Source organism: Chenopodium quinoa, unplaced genomic scaffold, assembly GCF_001683475.1.
Source record: "Chenopodium quinoa cultivar QQ74 unplaced genomic scaffold, ASM168347v1, whole genome shotgun sequence".
NCBI lineage: Eukaryota > Viridiplantae > Streptophyta > Magnoliopsida > Caryophyllales > Amaranthaceae > Chenopodium > Chenopodium quinoa.
Window position 1 is genome coordinate 3,001,899 of NW_018743850.1, and position 17,740 is coordinate 3,019,638.

The 17,740-nt window shown below is 35.7% G+C and overlaps 1 protein-coding gene and 1 pseudogene across 1 annotated transcript; one reads left to right on the forward strand and one right to left on the reverse strand.

Annotated features, from left to right (window-relative positions):
• Positions 1-593: 593 nt before the first annotated feature.
• LOC110686292 lies at positions 594-17,452 on the reverse strand (annotated as a pseudogene).
• LOC110685956 (heat shock cognate 70 kDa protein-like) lies at positions 7,887-14,095 on the forward strand. The gene is made up of 4 exons (XM_021862509.1): positions 7,887-8,097; positions 8,989-10,014; positions 11,622-11,831; positions 12,420-14,095. Exons 1-4 carry the CDS (start codon positions 7,887-7,889, stop codon positions 14,066-14,068), a joined length of 3,096 nt encoding a protein of 1,031 aa, XP_021718201.1. The 3' UTR covers positions 14,069-14,095.
• Positions 17,453-17,740: the final 288 nt, after the last annotated feature.

Sequence of the window (17,740 nt, forward strand, 5' to 3'; positions counted from 1 at the left end):
TTTTTGCTTTTAACAAAAAAGTTTAAGATAATCTTGTTTGGAAATACCTACCCTGTACAAGTGAATGTTTTGGAAAAATAAGCCATCAATTAAGAGATGTTTGGAAATTTATGTGTCAATAACTTGTTGCATTGCACCAACTATTGGAAGGCAAAATTTGGAACAAAGGTGGAGGAGAGGATGTATTGACTGACACTTCTAATGAACATTATATCTTTAAATTAACCTTCTGGTTTGTTGTTCTGATGCTGAGCATAAGTGAATAACTCGGCTAAATTGATAGTTAATTGTATGTGGTGCTTGTGCTTCGAGAAGATGGTCATTGAGACATTGACTAAAAGTTCTTATACAAAGTACTTCGTATTTCTTAAAATTAACCTTCTGGTTTGTTGTTTAGATGCTGAGGATAAGTGCATAACTCGGCTACATTTATAGTTGATTGTGCTTGTGCAGGTGCTAGCTTCAAGTTGTTCCTTTCTACTCCTCATTCTGAATTTTGTAGGATGTAGCACAATTTTATGTCACAATTTTGTGGTTCTAAGTACATGTACAGAAAACATGACAAACATAAGAAATTCTGAAATGTAGAGCATTACATATGCGAAGAATTCAACAGGATGTTAAGGTCAGCGATTTACAAAGAAACCAGCAGAATCAGAATGTATATAATGCTGGGACCACTGAATTAAATGGCAATCATATCTGTACTTCTTGCAACTGCCTTCGATTATATTAAAAACTAAATCGTTTTTACATTACCTCTACTTCAAGCCTTCTTGGTACCAAAACCTACACTATGTGCATTCATTAGGTCAATTCTTAATCACTATCAATGATCTCAACCCTTTGTGCAGTCTTGTTAACACGAGCATCATCACGGTGCAACAGCATTTGTTCAATGATAGGATCACAGATGCTCTGAAGCTCCAGCATCTTGTCTTCAAATTTACTAGCCTCTGTTAAAACATTCCAATCCAACCATTGCATTGTCTGTTGAATAGCATCCTCAATCTTCCTCCGATCTTTTTTGCCGATCTTATCAGCATCACGTCTCAGTAAGTGTCTCTTTTCATGAGCATAGTTCTCCATATCATTCTTTGCTTTGGCCTTACGCCTTTTTTGATCATCCTCATAATTGAGCTTCTCTGCAACTTTTATCATCTTTTCAATTTCTTCCCTTGACAATCGGCCACTGTGATAACTGACAGTCATTCCACTTTTTTTCAGAGTGGTCAGTTCCTGAGCATCACATTTAAGGATTCCGTCAGAGTCAATTTCGAAGCAAACATTGATGTCAATACAACCCCTCCGGTTACTGGCAGGAGGAACACCCAAAAGCTCAAAGTTTCCCAGCAAGTTATTATCTCTAGCTGTGATCCTCTCGCCTTCGTACACACTAAACAACACTTCAGACTGATTCTTTTTTGCTGTTGTAAATAACTTTTCCTTTTTGGTTGGGATGGGAGTGTTCCTTGGTATTAACACAGACAACTCTGCATTATTGTTCTCAATACCAAGAGAAAGAGGAGTTACATCAGTAAGCACAAACTCATTATTATCCGTGCCACTCACCATTGCAGCATGGGCTGCAGCCCCGTAGGCAACTGCTTCATCAGGATTGATGCTTTTATTCAGTTTCTTCCCACCAAAAAAATCCTGCAGCATCTGTTGAATCTTAGGAATCCTGCTCGAGCCACCTACTAAGAGAACCTCATGAACGTCGTTCGTTCTCATATTTGCTCCCATCAAACATTTCTCTGTTATTTCAATACACTTCTTAAATAACTCCATGTTCAACTTCTCAAAACGAGCACGAGTCATACATGAACACAAATCTATTCCATCAATAAGGCAATCTAGCTCAATAAATGTGGAAGAAGTTGTAGATAGGTTTCTTTTTGCTACCTCACAAGCAGCTCTCAACAGGTTTCTTTTCTATACTTTCTCTTTATCTCCTCCACAAAATGACTTACCATATTGTTGTCAATATCTTCACCCCCAAGATGAGTGTCTCCATTAACTGATTTCACTTCAAATGATTCCTTTTCGATTACGACCAAAGAGACATCAAAAGTACCCCCACCAAGATCAAATACCAACACATTTTTTCTGCCAGAAGCCTTCTTGTCAAGACCATAAGCAAATGCAGCTGCTGTTGGCTCATTAATAATGCGAAGCACATTTAGGCCAGCAATGATTCCAGCATCTTTAGTTGCCTGACGCTGCAGATTATTGAAATAAGCTGGAATAGTTATAACAGCATCCTTGACATTCGTACCAAGATAGGCTTCTGCAGTTTCCTTCATCTTTGAGAGGATCATTGCAGATATCTCTTCTGCAGAAAATTCCTTCTCTTGGCCTTTATAGTTAACTACAACCATTGGCTTCTTCTCGTTATTCGAACCAAAGCAAGCAACAACCTTAAATGGCCAAAGTCCGATGTCTTTTAATACACTTTCATCATTGAAGCTCCTTCCTATGAGCCTCTTCACATCTGTAATCAATTGAAATTCAAGAGCAGATGATAGGATGAGGATTAAATAAACATCAAAAGAGTTAAACTAACAGTTTATAACCAGTAGATAAGACTAGCTAAAATTGCATCCTACTGATATGTAATAGTGTTATGTTAATATAATATTATAATGCTATTCTAACTTCAGTTTATCCTTAGGAAAACAGATTCAAACAAATACATGACAGTTTTTTTTGAGAGTATATTGGAGCTATAATGCCTATAAACAGGGGAAATGTCGATGATCCATGTCTCATGTCATAACAATTAACAAAGTTGCTACAATTGTTGTAATCGAGCAGTCACCCACGAATAGCTCAATGATAAAACAAAGGATGTGGATCATTTTCTCACAGAACAGCATTCTCTGAAATTAATTACTGTCTCAAGTAGCCCAAGTGCCTACTAAATTGAGGCAAATATGGATGTAACAAGTTACAAAGACCCTAGATGTATTTCTAACTTTGTGTATCTTTCTTAGTAAAAAAAAAAAAAAAACCATTGAAGTAGATTCCAGCTAATAAAGATCCAAATAACACATAAAGAAAGAGAACAAGTTGTTTTTAAAAACACATTTGCCAATTTGGACTTTCGTTGTTAACATGTCTCACAATCTGAAAAACCCCAATGTCTATGATATTCAATCTGTCTTCTGCTAGGAGGGTCACGACATATTTAACCATAAACCATCCAATAATAGGAAAAGTGACAACTTTTTCCGGAAATCCTATTACAATTTTATGTATGTAGCTATAAATTCCCAACACAGAAAAATTCTGTCAGAAAACCTTGTTCTGGTTTTATTAGAGTCACTCATTAATTCCTTAACAACTTGATATTAACACTATTTTAATTCATCTCATAATCATGAATTAAAAAACCAAATTGAGTACTTCGGGATTTTTGCATCATAGCCCATAAGCGGAATGAAACTATTATAATAAGTTGTCCGATTATCTACTCTAATCAACTCCTTAAATGCATATCAAATTGAAGACTAATAAGAACAAAGAGAGAACAGAAAGAGAACAAACCAAATATAGTATTTTTTAGCATTGACTGGTGCTTGATTCTTGGCAGCATCACCAACAAGTCGTTGATCATTTTTGGTGAAGGCGACACAAGACGCCGTCGTCCTGTTACCTTGATCATTGGCAATAATCTCCACTGCGCCATGCTCCCATACAGCCACGCACGAGTAGGTCGTTCCGAGATCGATACCGATAGCTGGCGCTTTTTCTTTTTCTTTTTCTTTTTCTCCCATGTATGAACTTGTACTCGCCATAACTTTTATGAGAGAAGGAAGAGAAATTAAATATTTTATGACAAATATTAAAGTGTGAATGGCCAAGTTTTTTATGAGAGAAGGAAGAAAAATTGAAAATTGATGAAAAAAGTGTGAATAGCCAAGTTTTGAATAGCTCTTTCTCTCTCTAGCTCTCTTTGACTTTAATGTATGTAGGAGTTGGGAGTTGGAAGTTTTGGAACCCAAAGAAACTTGTATTTACCCATCATAAAGTTTACTTTTGGGTTTGCCTCATTTCAAATTCTTTTTCTCAATTTAAATTAAATTTGTGTAGGTTATAATTATGATTGACTACTGATTTACATTACTCTAGGCACTTAATATTTCAATTATATGCTTGGGAATTATATATCTACTTATCTACTCCGTAGTATAGCTCTACCAAAGTGGAGTTACATTTTAATCTTAAATTATCTTGGAAATAATCTATCTATATTATAATTTCCAAATATCATTTGATTTATGACAAAACTATAGTCTACAATTTAAATGCTACGAAGTACTTCTAATATTTTACGAGATTTTTTTTTTGTAAAATTGTCAATTCCAATTAGTAGCTTATTAATTTTAAGATTCCACAGATATAATTATGTAGTTTTGTTTGATATTGTTAAATTTGTTATGACTTTTAAAATATCAATTTTATACATAGTATAATTTGCATTGCAATCCTAAAATTCAAATGGTGATATTAAAAATTTATTATGTACGGAGTAAAATTCATTTTGCTTCTACACCTAAGATTTCAAATGTAAAATTACTCCTTTGATCATATTTGTTACTCCCTCTATTTTTTTTAACTATATTTTTATTTAACTACTCCAGCTTGACTTGACACATATACAGAAACAGAATTTTGACCAATTATATTTTAATTAAATATTATTCAATTAATACTTTCGTGTCCCCAAATGTTTGTCACTTTTGATGAAAATTAAAGGGAATTAAGGTGAAGCAATGAAAGTATATGGGAAACTGAAATTCTCAATCAATAATAAAGTAATAAAAGTGAATGGGAAAGAGAATTGAAATTCTCAATTAAAAAAGTAATGAAAATACATGGGAAAGAGAAATTGAGAGATTTAAGAATGTAAAAAATTAAATTAGTCAAAAGTTGGCACAATTTTTATGACAAATGTTAGGGTAACATAAGAAGATGACTTAATAATGATAAAAAAAATGAGGGTATAAAAGTCTTTTTATGTATCTTAATATTTATAAAAATATGAATTGTGACAAACATTTAGGGGTACCCAAAATGGCTAAAATGACAAATATTTAAGGACGGAAGGAATACAATTTTATCAAAAGTTCATACCTGAAAACTAGTTATTGAGACTATTCCAACAAGTACATACCCATATGACTATATTTTTCTTTTGCATAAATGAGAATTTTGTAAACCGTGTAAAATGTTATAATGGGGCACTTGAATAAAAGTAGAGTATTCCTATTTTGCACCTAGAAAGGTTCAAAAAGTTTTTCTTAGGTAAAATCTTTTATGTATGGTCAAAAATGTCTTATCAATATTTCTATATTTTTTTTGGTAAATGTGCCTCAATTTATTTTTTCCTTTTCTATTCCATGCAATTTTTAAAATTAAATTATATTCCACAGATTGAAGGGCGGTTTGTTGTCTTTTTAGTTAGGTTTTTTTTTTTCTTCTTACTACAAAAAAAAAAAAAAAAAAAAAAAAAAAACCCACATACATGAAAGTAGAAAAATTGGTGTTCACTTTTCTATTAGTAATTTTCTTAATAATCCTGATTTCAGTAAAATGAACTAATTTTTTTATTTTTTATATGACATAGTATTTTGGTACCAGAAAATTTAGGTGCAAAAACCCGCATATGGAGTATTTTGTAATTTTTATTTTTTATTATTTTGATATTAAAATAAAAATAAAAATGTGTTTGCTAGTATTTTGGTACCAAAATATGCAATTTGGTACTAAAATTGTATTGTTCCAATTCTCAGTGTGCTGCTACTCTACTAAGAGTTCCCCATGTTCGGTAATGACGCACTCTAATTTTATTGATTCTCCTATTATATTAACCCTATTTACCTTACTTTTTTTCTTAAAATAAATTTTTAATACACTTGATTTGTTTCAAAATAAATATTGTCACTATGAGATGAACAAATTTGCCAACACGAAACTTTAACCAATATTATCTCTAATTATCATTAAGTGTTTGGTTCAAAAGAGATTTAAATTTTCTTAGGAATTTTAATTTTATGGGAAGTGATAATTTTCCTATGACCATAATTTGTTTGGTTGGCACAAAAAAACTTTATAATTCCCATGAATTTTTATTGAACAAGAGAATGTTAAGTAAATACGGAGTAATAAATTCCCATGTTCTGTGGGAAATTAATTTTTCTAGGAATTTTTAAAATTGTATTTCTAATGAATTCAACTTTTCTCATTTTTTTTTGTTTAACCAAACAAGGCTTAAGCATAAATAAATTATAACAAGTTAATATTCGGAAAGTATATGTTGAGACGATTTTAACTACATTTCCACATGACTATTATTTTTCTTAAATTTAAATCAGGTCAGGGTGTAATATGTAAATCCCGTCATAAAAAAAGCGTATTATGTAAATAGTGTTAAAAAGACATTTTAAACATTTATTTGAAGCAGAAGAAATACGTCAATATATACGGAGTTAGTCTACAAAATCACAATTTCATACGGAGTATTTTTTTCTACTAATAACGTTTTTATAAGTCGATTAATTGACTTTTTTTTTTAAAAAAAATGGAGAAACGTGATCATAAATTTTGCGGGGAGTTCAAAAAAGTAGGATCGGAGTAGACAGTAGTCTGATGTATAGGGTTTTCTGTATTCCTAGTGCTCTATATATTGTAAAGCTTCCGCAAAGTAATACAAGTCAATTGACATATTTCCCTAAATTTATTAACGGCTATTTCACCAAATGCCACTGAGTAATTTCGAAATTCATCAAATGCCATCGAACTTTTCAAAATTCACTAAATGTCACTGAGTTTTAGTACAATATCACCAAATGTCATTTTCATTAGTTGGCCGTCATTGTCCGTTAGTTGACCGTTAGTTGACCCCACCACTTGCCACGTGTCACCTTCTGCTTGATCCTTTTTTTTTAAAAAAATGATAATTAAACTGAAATTTAAAAAAAAAAAAAAAAAAAAACCCAAACCCCAACCCCACCACCCTCCCTTTCCTCCATAACTTCCGACCAACACCACAACAACCACCCCCCTCAACCCCACCACCAGAAAACGCGTCAGATCCAACAGCCCTCCTCCCTTTCCCCTCCTCTTCCCCAGTCACGACCCACCTCTCCCCGTCGCACTTATTAAACCACTTCCTCCATTTTTGTCTCTCCATTGAAGCAGCTCGTCTCCACAGCTCCCCTCACCCGCCGCTCCTCCCATTGAAGCACACTCCATTTTCGTCCCTCCATTGAAGCGCACTCCATTTTCTCCCTTGAAGCGAAATCTGGGTTCCATTGAAGCGCACACCATGTTCTCTATCCTCCTCTTGTTTATCCATTACTTTAATTGTGAGTATTACTTTCGTGTTTATCACAATTTCATAATCTAGCTATCAATTTTCAGCATTTTCAATTTAGCATTATCATTTACTTTCGTGGGTGGTGGAGGAAGGGGGGTGGGGTTTCGTGGGTTAGGGGGTCGTGACGGGATAGGGGAGGGGAAGGGGAGGGTTCGCCGGCAGCCGGCGCGCCTTCCGGTGCTAGCCCCAGCGGCAGAGGGTGGCGGCGGCTAGGGTTTTGGGGTGGGCAGGGGGCTCGACGTGTGTATGAGTTCTTTTTTTAAAAAAAAATGGACCAATCAAAAGGTGACACGTGACAAGTGATGGGGTCAACTAACGGACAGTGACGGTCAACTAACAAAAATAACATTTGGTGATATTATATTAAAATTAAGTGGCATTTGGTGAATTTTGAAAAATTCGATGACATTTGGTGAATTTCGAAATTACTCATTGGCTTCACTATACAAATGAAAAACCTCTTTCATTTTAGAAAATGGAGAATGAAATAGATAAAAAGAGTATGGAGTTATGGCCGGCAATTGGAATTGACCTCGGGACAACATACTCGTGTGTAGGAGTATGGCAAGCTCAGCACGACCGTGTTGAGATCATCACCAATGACTTGGGTAACCGTACGACGCCGTCTTGGGTGTCTTTCAATCAAAACGAGCGTCTTATTGGTGAGAGTGCTAAGAATCAAGCGGCTATGAATCCAGCCAACACCATCTTTGGTTTGCTTTCTCCTTTTTTTTTTCTTTGATCAAAATTATTTAGTTTTTGTTAATTGTGGTAAAATGATGTAAAACTAAGTAATGAATCAATTGATTGCTTAATGCTTTTGGTTAAAGTTACACACTGTGAAACACTATATATTTGATGAAGAAAATGTCATTCTAATTGCATAATCTTGGTTCATTTATTATATGAATTATGAAATGTGTGCTATTTTAACAATGTGAAGGATACTGTATTAAATTTTGAATTGCGAGTAATTACTCTGTATATTGTATGTTAATTTTGTTACATCATATTGTAATCATTGGGTAAATGAGCAGATAAGTGTCATGAAGTTCCATAGAAAATCAATCATGAAATCAATTTGTAAAGTATAAATAAATGAACAGCTATTGGAACCATTTTTCCAGGATTATTAGTTATAATTCTATGATCGGTGGTTACAGTCCTTACAAGAAAGTTGCTCAATTACATAATTTCTGTTTTATGGTCTTAATTTGTAATTGGGTAAATTCCAATCATTTTGTTATTGATTTTGGACTAAACTAATCTTTTGATTATCTTGGCTGGTTTGATTTTTGTTCTCATTCCTATTTGATTTCTAATTGTTGGTACCAATTGTTACTCCCTCCATCTGTTAAAGTCCGTGTTTTGTTTAGAACTTTTTTATGAGACAAAAAAAGTCAAAGTAGGATTGGAAGAACTTTGAGAGTAGATTAAAAAGGCATTAAAGTTTGTGACAATGATGAAGTGCTCGATATCATGAGGGAATTTCTGTTTGTGTTTCTGCTAAGTAGGAGGAGATTTAAAATGTTTTGGTTTATAATTGTACAGTTTTACTTGTGCTCTAGATACATCTTACTGATAATCAATTTTCGTGTTGGCAGATGCAAAGAGGCTTATAGGTAGGAGATTCAAAGATGAAAATGTGCAAAAAGACATGAAGCTCTGGCCATTCTTAGTTGTTGCTGCTCCTGATGGTGCCAATGACAAAAAGCCTATGATTTCGGTAACCTATGAGGATGAAGAGAGGCTATTTGCTGCTGAGGAGATATCTTCTATGATCCTTGCAAAGATGAAAGACATTGCAGCAGCATATCTTGATTCAGAAGTGAAGAATGCTGTGATCACCGTTCCTGCCTACTTCAACAATGCTCAACGTCAGGCAACAAAAGATGCGGGAATCATAGCTGGACTCAACGTCATGTGCATTCTTAACGAACCAACAGCTGCTGCCATTGCTTATGGTCTAAAAAAGAAGCTTAATTGCAGTACTGATGCTGATTCAAGGAATATTTTGGTTTTTGATCCTGGAGGTGGAACTTTTGATGTGTCTATAGTCGCGGTGAAGAAGGATGTCTTTGAAGTCAGAGCAGTATGCGGGGACTCCCACCTTGGTGGAGGAGACTTTGACAATAGAATGATGGACCACCTTGTAACCGAGATTAAAATAAAGCATGACAAGGATATAAGTGCAAATCGTAGGGCTCTCGGGAGGTTGAGAGCTGCATGTGAAAGGGCTAAGAGAATCCTCTCTACAACTTCAGAGACTACTATTGATATTGATGGTCTCTTCGAGGGTATGGATTTCTCATCAACCGTCAATCAAGCAAGATTTGAAAAATTCAACAAGGATTTGTTCATGGATTGTTTGGACCATGTTGAAAAGTGTCTGAAGGATGCAAAATTGGAGAGGAGTGATATTGATGATGTAGTCCTTGTTGGTGGGTCTACTCGGATCCCCAAAGTTCAGAAGTTGTTGCAGGATTTTTTCAAAGGGAAGGAGCTCTGCAAAGGCATTAACCCGGATGAGGCTGTTGCGTATGGTGCTGCTTATCATGCTGCCATCTTGGCCGGTGTAGACAGTAGCAGTAAGAACACTGTTCTTGTGGATGTTACTCCCTTATCCCTTGGTTTTAAAAATCACAGTGGTAAGATGAGTGTTGTGATTCCTCGAAATACACCAATTCCTGCAAAGATGGAGAAGATATATACCACTCGTGTTGACAACCAAACTAGTGTACTAATTCCGGTGTATGAGGGAGAGAGCCCTTGTGCTGAGGATAATAACCTCTTGGGTAGCTTTGTTCTCCATGGCATTCCTCCAGCACGAGCAAATATTCCTAAGATAGTTCAATGCATAAACATTGATGAGAATGGCATCTTGACGGTGACAGCAGAGGATAAAAGCACTGGGAACAAAAATCAGCTAACCATAACTGAACACAGTGGGAGATTGTCTAAGGAAGAGATTGATAGGAAGGTGGAAGAAGCGAAAAAGTTCAAAGCTCGGGATGAGGAGCGCAAGAAGGCAGCTATAGCAAAGAACAACTTGGACAATTATATTGACGAGATGGTAGACACCTTGAGAAGCTACAAGAAGAGGCTCGGGAGAAAGAGCAAGAGGAAGCTAGACGATGCTATAGAGAATATAACCCAATGGTTAGACTGGAACTACATGCTTCCTGAAGCTAGCAAGTTTGAGGAAAAGATGAAGGAACTCGAGAGCATTTGCGAGCCTATCATTGCAATGATGCACCAAGAGGAGTCCGATTCTGATGTGGTTATGAGTTGTGCTTCTCCAAAGATTGAGATTATAGATCTTGATTGAACTAGTTCATACCTTATTACAAGCTAAGGTTAAATTTACTCCAAGAAAATAGATTTAATGAATCTTTCATTTTGTTGCGTGTATTTTGCTTTGATATGGAGTTTGTTGTTCGTTTTTGTTAGGATCCTCTTCTAACTCTGTTGATTTAATTTAGTTGCAACAAAGCTGAAGCTTAATATTAGTCATTCTGAGTATTATTCGCACGTATAGTGTTATTTGCTAGCCTAATATTATAAAATAAATGATATAGAGTGGCTAGAAATTTTATATATTTAACAGTCGTGAGCCTTGGTTTGGATCAAGCAAATTCGGATTTTTTTTATTTTTATTTATTTGGGAGGGGAAATTCAATTTTTTTGGGAAAGACTTAATTATTAGCATTTATTTTGTGGGAAGGGTTAAGTTTACATAAAGAGATTTTAAAATCAGCATAATGGTCACCCACTCTAGTAATTGAATATCTTTGTTTCCTTTAATTTCATCACTTTCTCACTTTCTGTATAATTTTCTAATCTAATTTGGTTTAAAAAACCAACCCCGTATATTTTAGGAAGGTTGTATGTGCTTAGGAAACATGCTAAGCGTTTGTTTCCGAATCTTACTAATGATCAATTAAGTTAAACAAAGTTATGTACTAGATAAAATTACTAATATTAAAAGATATTATTTTATTTTTAATTTATCTAAACTCTCAAATTTTATTTGTTGATTGGTGATTGAATTATTTAGTTCCTTAAGAAACAAAAATCGACATAGGATAAAACTCCTCTATATATATGGAGAAGTATTTGATTGTAAACCTTCCACAAAGTAATACAAGTCAATTCCTGTTAAAAAAAAAAGTAATACAAGTCAATTGACCATATTTTCCTTAAAGTTTATCAACAATAACGATGAAAGAAAAGAGAGATAATTTATGGCCGGCAATAGGAGTCGATTTAGGGACAACTTACTCATGTGTGGGAGTGTGGCAGCCACAGCATGGTCGTGTTGAGATCATTCACAACCACTTAGGCAACCGTACCACGCCGTCTTGTGTAGCCTTTACCAAAGACCAGCGCCTTATTGGTGAGAGTGCCAAGAACCAGGCTGCATTTAACCCTACCAACACCGTCTTTGGTTAGTCTTCCTCTCTTTGTTATTATGCATGTTCTTTTTTTTTTTTTGTGTTATGGTTTTATAGGGTAAATTATTAGAGATAATTTAGAATAATAATCAAAACTTGCTGTTTTATAACTGTATAAGTACTTCCTAGTCTATGTGTATAATATAAGTTGATCTACACAATTAAACCTTGCTTGTATCTTCTTTTACTTCCCAATAAATTTACTTTGCTGCAAGTAAATCTAGTATGTTACTGCTTATAAAATTTCGCCTTAAGTAATGTCATTGCAAAGGTGAAAGGTTTAATTTGTTCCCGAAGTTGATACATGCGTATAGGTTAGGAATATATGGACTATAAATGTTCATGCCACATTTTTTGTTTCGCTCTTAGAAGACTAAAAATTATTTGAGGGTTATAATCCTTTTCCTATAATGAATAACGAAATACGAAATCAAATTATTAAGATATATGGCTGGTCAAATTATTTGCTTACTGCAAATCTGTAATGTAGTAGTTCTAACTCTAAGTATGATACATAGTGTTTAGATTGGTTTTAATATGCTGTAGTTTTAATTTGCTCGACTTGGTTATATTAATGACAGATGCAAAGAGGCTTATAGGTAGGAAATTCAATGATAAAATGGTACAGAAAGATATGATCCACTGGCCATTTAAAGTGGTTGCTGGCCCAGATGCTGGCGATTTCCAAAAGCCTATGATTTCAGTAACATATGAAGGTGAAGACAGGACATTTGCTCCCGAGGAGATATCTTCTATGGTCCTAGCGAAAATGAAGGAGACTGCAGAGGCCTACCTAGGCTCAGAAGTGAAATATGCTGTGATCACCGTTCCTGCTTACTTTAATGATGCTCAACGCCAGGCAACTAAAGATGCTGGTACCATTGCTGGGCTCAATGTCATGCGTATTATTAACGAGCCAACAGCTGCTGCCATTGCATATGGTCTAGACAAGAAGATTAATAGCGGTTGTGTTGGGACGAAAAAGATTTTGGTTTTTGATCTAGGAGGTGGAACTTTTGATGTCTCTTTAGTGGCTATTAAGAAGGATGTGTTTGAAGTAAAGGCAGTAAACGGGGACACCCACCTTGGTGGTGGAGACTTTGACATTAGAATTGTGAGCCACTTTGTCACCGAGTTTAAAAAGAAACACAATAAAGACATAAGTGGTAATCCAAGGGCTCTTGAGAGGTTAAGAGCTGCTTGTGAGAGGGCAAAGAGAAACCTCTCTTCAACTACTGAGACTACTATAGAAATTGATTGTCTATTTGAAGGCATCGATTTTTTTTCTACCCTGAATCGTGCACGGTTTGATAAGATAAATATGAAGTTGTTCATGAATTGTTTGGGCCCTGTTGAGGAGTGTTTGAAGGATGCAAAGCTGAAGAAGGATGATGTGCATGATGTTGTTTTAGTTGGCGGGTCAACTCGGATCCCTAAGGTGCAGACCATGTTGCAAGAATTTTTCAATGGGAGAGAGCTCTGCAAAGGCATTAATCCTGATGAGGCTGTTGCCTATGGTGCTGCTTTTTTTGCTGCTGTCATGGCCGGTGTCGATTGCAGCAGTAAAAACACCGTGCTTGTGGATGTTACTCCCTTATCTCTTGGTATTAAGGTTAATAGTGGTGAGTTGGAAGTTGTGATTCCTCGAAACACACCAATACCTGCAAAGATGGAGAAAAGGTTTACCACTAAGAAAGACAATCAGTCGAGCGTATATATAGGTGTTTACGAGGGTGAGAGACCCATTGCAAAGGATAACAACTTCTTGGGCAGCTTTGTACTTGATGGCATCCTTCCAGCACCGGCGAATGTTCCAATTATAATGGGATCCTTGAGCATAGATGAGAATGGAATCTTGACTGTGACAGCAGAAGATAAAAACAATGGAAACAAGAATCAGTTAACCATTACCAATCACAGTATAAGGTTACCGGAGGAGATTGATAGGATGGTGGAAGAGGCAATAAAATTCAAAGCTCAGGATGAGAAGCTCAAGGAAGCAGCCATTGCCAAGAACAACTTAGAAGTTTATGTTGACAAGATGACGAGCACCATGAAAAGCTGTAGAAGAAAGATTGGGATAAAGAACAAGAAGCAGCTTGGTGATGCAATTGAGAAGACTACCCAATGGCTAAATTTGAATTACCTGCTTCCGGAGGCCTGTAAGTTTGAGGAAAAATTGAATGAGCTTGAGAGAATTTGTGAGCCTATCTTGGAAAAGATGTTGTGAAAGGCAGTAACATTGCCTAGATTCAGTTTTTTGGAGCTTGATTGAATTTAGTTCTAGACTTTTCTAGTAGGAACATAATTTTTGTAAGTTATTCTAATGCTTTACTAATGCACATATATACAATGTTTTGATCAGATGCCAAGATAGTGATGTGCACTTTGCTAATTACTGGGATGATGCATGTTTGAATCTGATCATATGTTTGCAACATAACTCAAGATAATGTCAAATATAATAAGGAAATAAAACCAGATCAAATTCCTGCAAAAGACTGAAGTCATGCAGGTAGTATTCATTTTTTACAAGACATACAGTAGACATCTAGCTCACCGAAACTACCTACCATTATATATGATCACCAAGATTAATTCTAGTACATACTTGCAGCATAATCATACAATTGGGGAGGTTAATTCAAGGTTTGGAGTAGGAAAATATTACAATCCCCTGCCACTGGCAGCATAATGTTGTTCCAAAGAGTAACACAGCAGGAAAAAGATCTTAAAAATGAACAAAAGATTAGAAATCAGTTTACCAGCTTGGATTTCATATCAGTATACTGGAGATAGATCTTCAAGCCTATTCAACAAAGTTGTTATCTGAATTCAAGCTTAATCAACTTCGACAACAACATTTCCCACATTACTGATGCCTGCCTCAGCATCACACAGTTTGTCCATCTTCTTGACTATGGGTTCGCAGACACTCTTGAGCTCTTTCAGCTTGTCCTTGAACTTAGAAATTTCGGTAAGAAGGAAATTCCAATCCATCCATTGTAATGTTTGCTCAATGACAACCTCCATCATACTCCTGTCCTCAAGCACAATACTCTTCTCAGTTTCAAGAAAGTACCTCATGTCCTCAACATATTCTTCCAACTCATTCATTGCTTGGACCTTTACCTTGCATAGCTCATCCTCGTACCTATACTTATCAGCTTCTCTCGACATTCTTTCAACCTCTTCCTTTGACAAATTCCCAGTGTGATACGAAATGGTTATTCCATTCTTACTGCCAGAAGCCTCATCTTGGGCATAACATTTCATGATACTATCAGCATCAATTTCAAACCACGCCTTTATATTAGGATTTTCTTTGGGTGCTGGAGGAATTCCTGAGAGTTCAAATACACCCAAAAAGTTATTTTTGTTGGCGATGGGATTCTCACCTTCATAAACATTGAAAGTTATTTCACTTTGATTGTCTTCTGTTGTTGTAAATTCCTTCTCTTTCATTACCGGAATTGGAGTGTTCCTAGGGATTATGACCGACATCCCACCATGATAATTTTCAATGCCAAGAGACAATGGAGTAACATCAACAAGCACGTAATCCTCATTATCTACACAGCTCAAGACTGCAGCATGAGCTGCAGCTCCATGGGCAACCGCCTCATCTGGGTTGATACTTTTGCAAAGCTGCTTCCCATCAAAAAACCTGCTCAGCAATTCTTGAATCTTAGGGATCCTACTTGACCCACCAACTAAGACAATTTCATCAACGTCTTTTTTTTCCATTTTAGCATCTTTCAAACATTTCTCAACAGGACCTATACATCTCTTGAACAGATCTAAGCTCAACTTTTCAAACCGAGCACGAGGAAAACTTGAAGAGAAATCAATACCTTCAAAAAGGCAATCAATATCTATACTGGTCACAGCAGCAGAAGAAAGGGTCCTTTTTGCCTTCTCGCATGCAGCTCTTAACCTCCCAATAGCCCTGGGGTTTTCACTGATGTCCTTACGATGCTTTCTCTTAAACTCATTCACAAAATAATTCACTATTCTGTTGTCAAAATCTTCACCACCTAAATGAGTGTCTCCACTAACTGATTTGACTTCAAATGCCTCACTTTCAATTGTGATCAAAGAGACATCTAAAGTACCCCCGCCAAGATCAAATACCATCACATTCGTTTTGCCAGTGGCTGCCTTTCTGTCTAGGCCGTAAGCAATGGCAGCAGCTGTTGGCTCATTAATAATTCGTATGACATTCAAGCCAGCTATAACTCCAGCATCCTTGGTTCCTTGTCTCTGCAAATTGTTGAAGTAAGCTGGCACAGTGACGACAACATTCTTAACTGTTACTCCAAGATAGGCCTCTGCAATTTCTTTAATCTTCGAAAGGACCATAGCAGAAATTTCTTCAGCAGTAAATTTCTTCTCTTTGCCCATGTAGGTGACCACAATCAGAGGCTTCTTATCATCATCATTACTAGGAACAACCTTGAAAGGCCAAAGTTTGATGTCCTTCTGCACAGCCTCATCATAGAAGCCCCTACCTATAAGCCTCTTCACGTCTGTCATCAATTAAGTATAATGAATTCGAGAAGGAGATTAAATTAACATCAAAGGATTGGTTATTTAGTACCTACAAACATAATAATATAAACGAACTATAGAGTACTTACCCTAAACACATTTTTATGTTTACCATAAATTTGGAGTATAAAGGCCAAGATGACTTGGGCAAAATCACAATTCGAAAACTCAGAAACAACAGGGCCAAAATGCAGTCGTCAACACTCAATTGTAGGTAATCTTTACAGCCAATAGAGCAAACTATTATTATATCTTGTGGATCGTTTTTATAGGGTGGTAGAAGTGCATACAAATACAACACAAGTTCAGAGTTCTGTGGGTTTTTAAGGAACAAAATATTCAACAATTCCAAGTTCAAATCCTCTTATTCTAAAACTACCTTAACTTCTATATAAAATTTATTCCAAAATTTGAACTTATTGTTTAGGATTGGAATGAGATCTATTTCATCTTACCCTTCAAAAATTAAAAACCACCTGTCACAAGAGAATGAAACTAGAATTTTTTAGGTAATAAGGAGAAAGATCAGTTTGAACTGACTGTTCTCAAGTATAAAGTTATCGGGAGTTCGAAGGATAAGAAAATCTCTACCCCTAAATACCCCTCCTATCCTAAAGTTAGAGCTAATAATATAGTGAACATAATTCAATTATTCATCATACATCATAACAAATTCAAATATTATCTCACAAAAGTGCTAGGAAAGTAAGTGCAATAAACATGCTGAAAAAAGCTTCTAAATTTACAAGTTGAGACAGCAAAATTAAAAGAAAGAGATAAGAACAAACCAAATATAGTGTTGGCAGAGTTGATAGTAGCTTGGTTCTTGGCAGCATCACCAATAAGGCGTTCAGTTTTGGTAAAGGCAACGTAAGACGGCGTCGTACGATTACCTTGATCATTAGTGATAATCTCCACCTTACCATGACGCCAAACTGCCACACATGAGTTTGTTGTCCCGAGATCGATCCCGATTGCCGGCATTTTCTCCTTTGCCATTGTCGCACACACTGCTTTAAAAATTACTTCTGTAATGGAAGGGGGAAAAAATAGAGAGAATAAAAATGAAGTTCTTTTGAGTATGAAGCTAAGGTAGCAGAGAGGTAGATAATAAGGATGAATGAAAGAGTAATTTAAACAAGTAGGAAGTAATTAATTGCTTACATGGAGTGTTTTCCTGCCATCCTTCACTCTGCATTTACTTCCCTTTCTTTTACTTAATAATGAAGCAAAGGGAAGTGTGTAGTTCACAATAATAGTTCCACAAGTTCTCTCTCTGAGTAGCTATAGTTTTAGCTCAATTGATAAAGTAAGATAATGAATACTACTCTCTTTGTCCTTTTTTGCTTGT

Coding starts and splice junctions, on each gene's coding strand:
- LOC110685956 (XM_021862509.1), top strand. CDS start 7,887: ATGGAGTTATGGCCGGCAATTGGAATTGACCTCGGGACAACATACTCG. Junction 8,098..8,988: donor TCCAGCCAACACCATCTTTG/GTTTGCTTTCTC, acceptor TCGTGTTGGCAG/ATGCAAAGAGGCTTATAGGT. Junction 11,832..12,419: donor CCCTACCAACACCGTCTTTG/GTTAGTCTTCCT, acceptor TATTAATGACAG/ATGCAAAGAGGCTTATAGGT.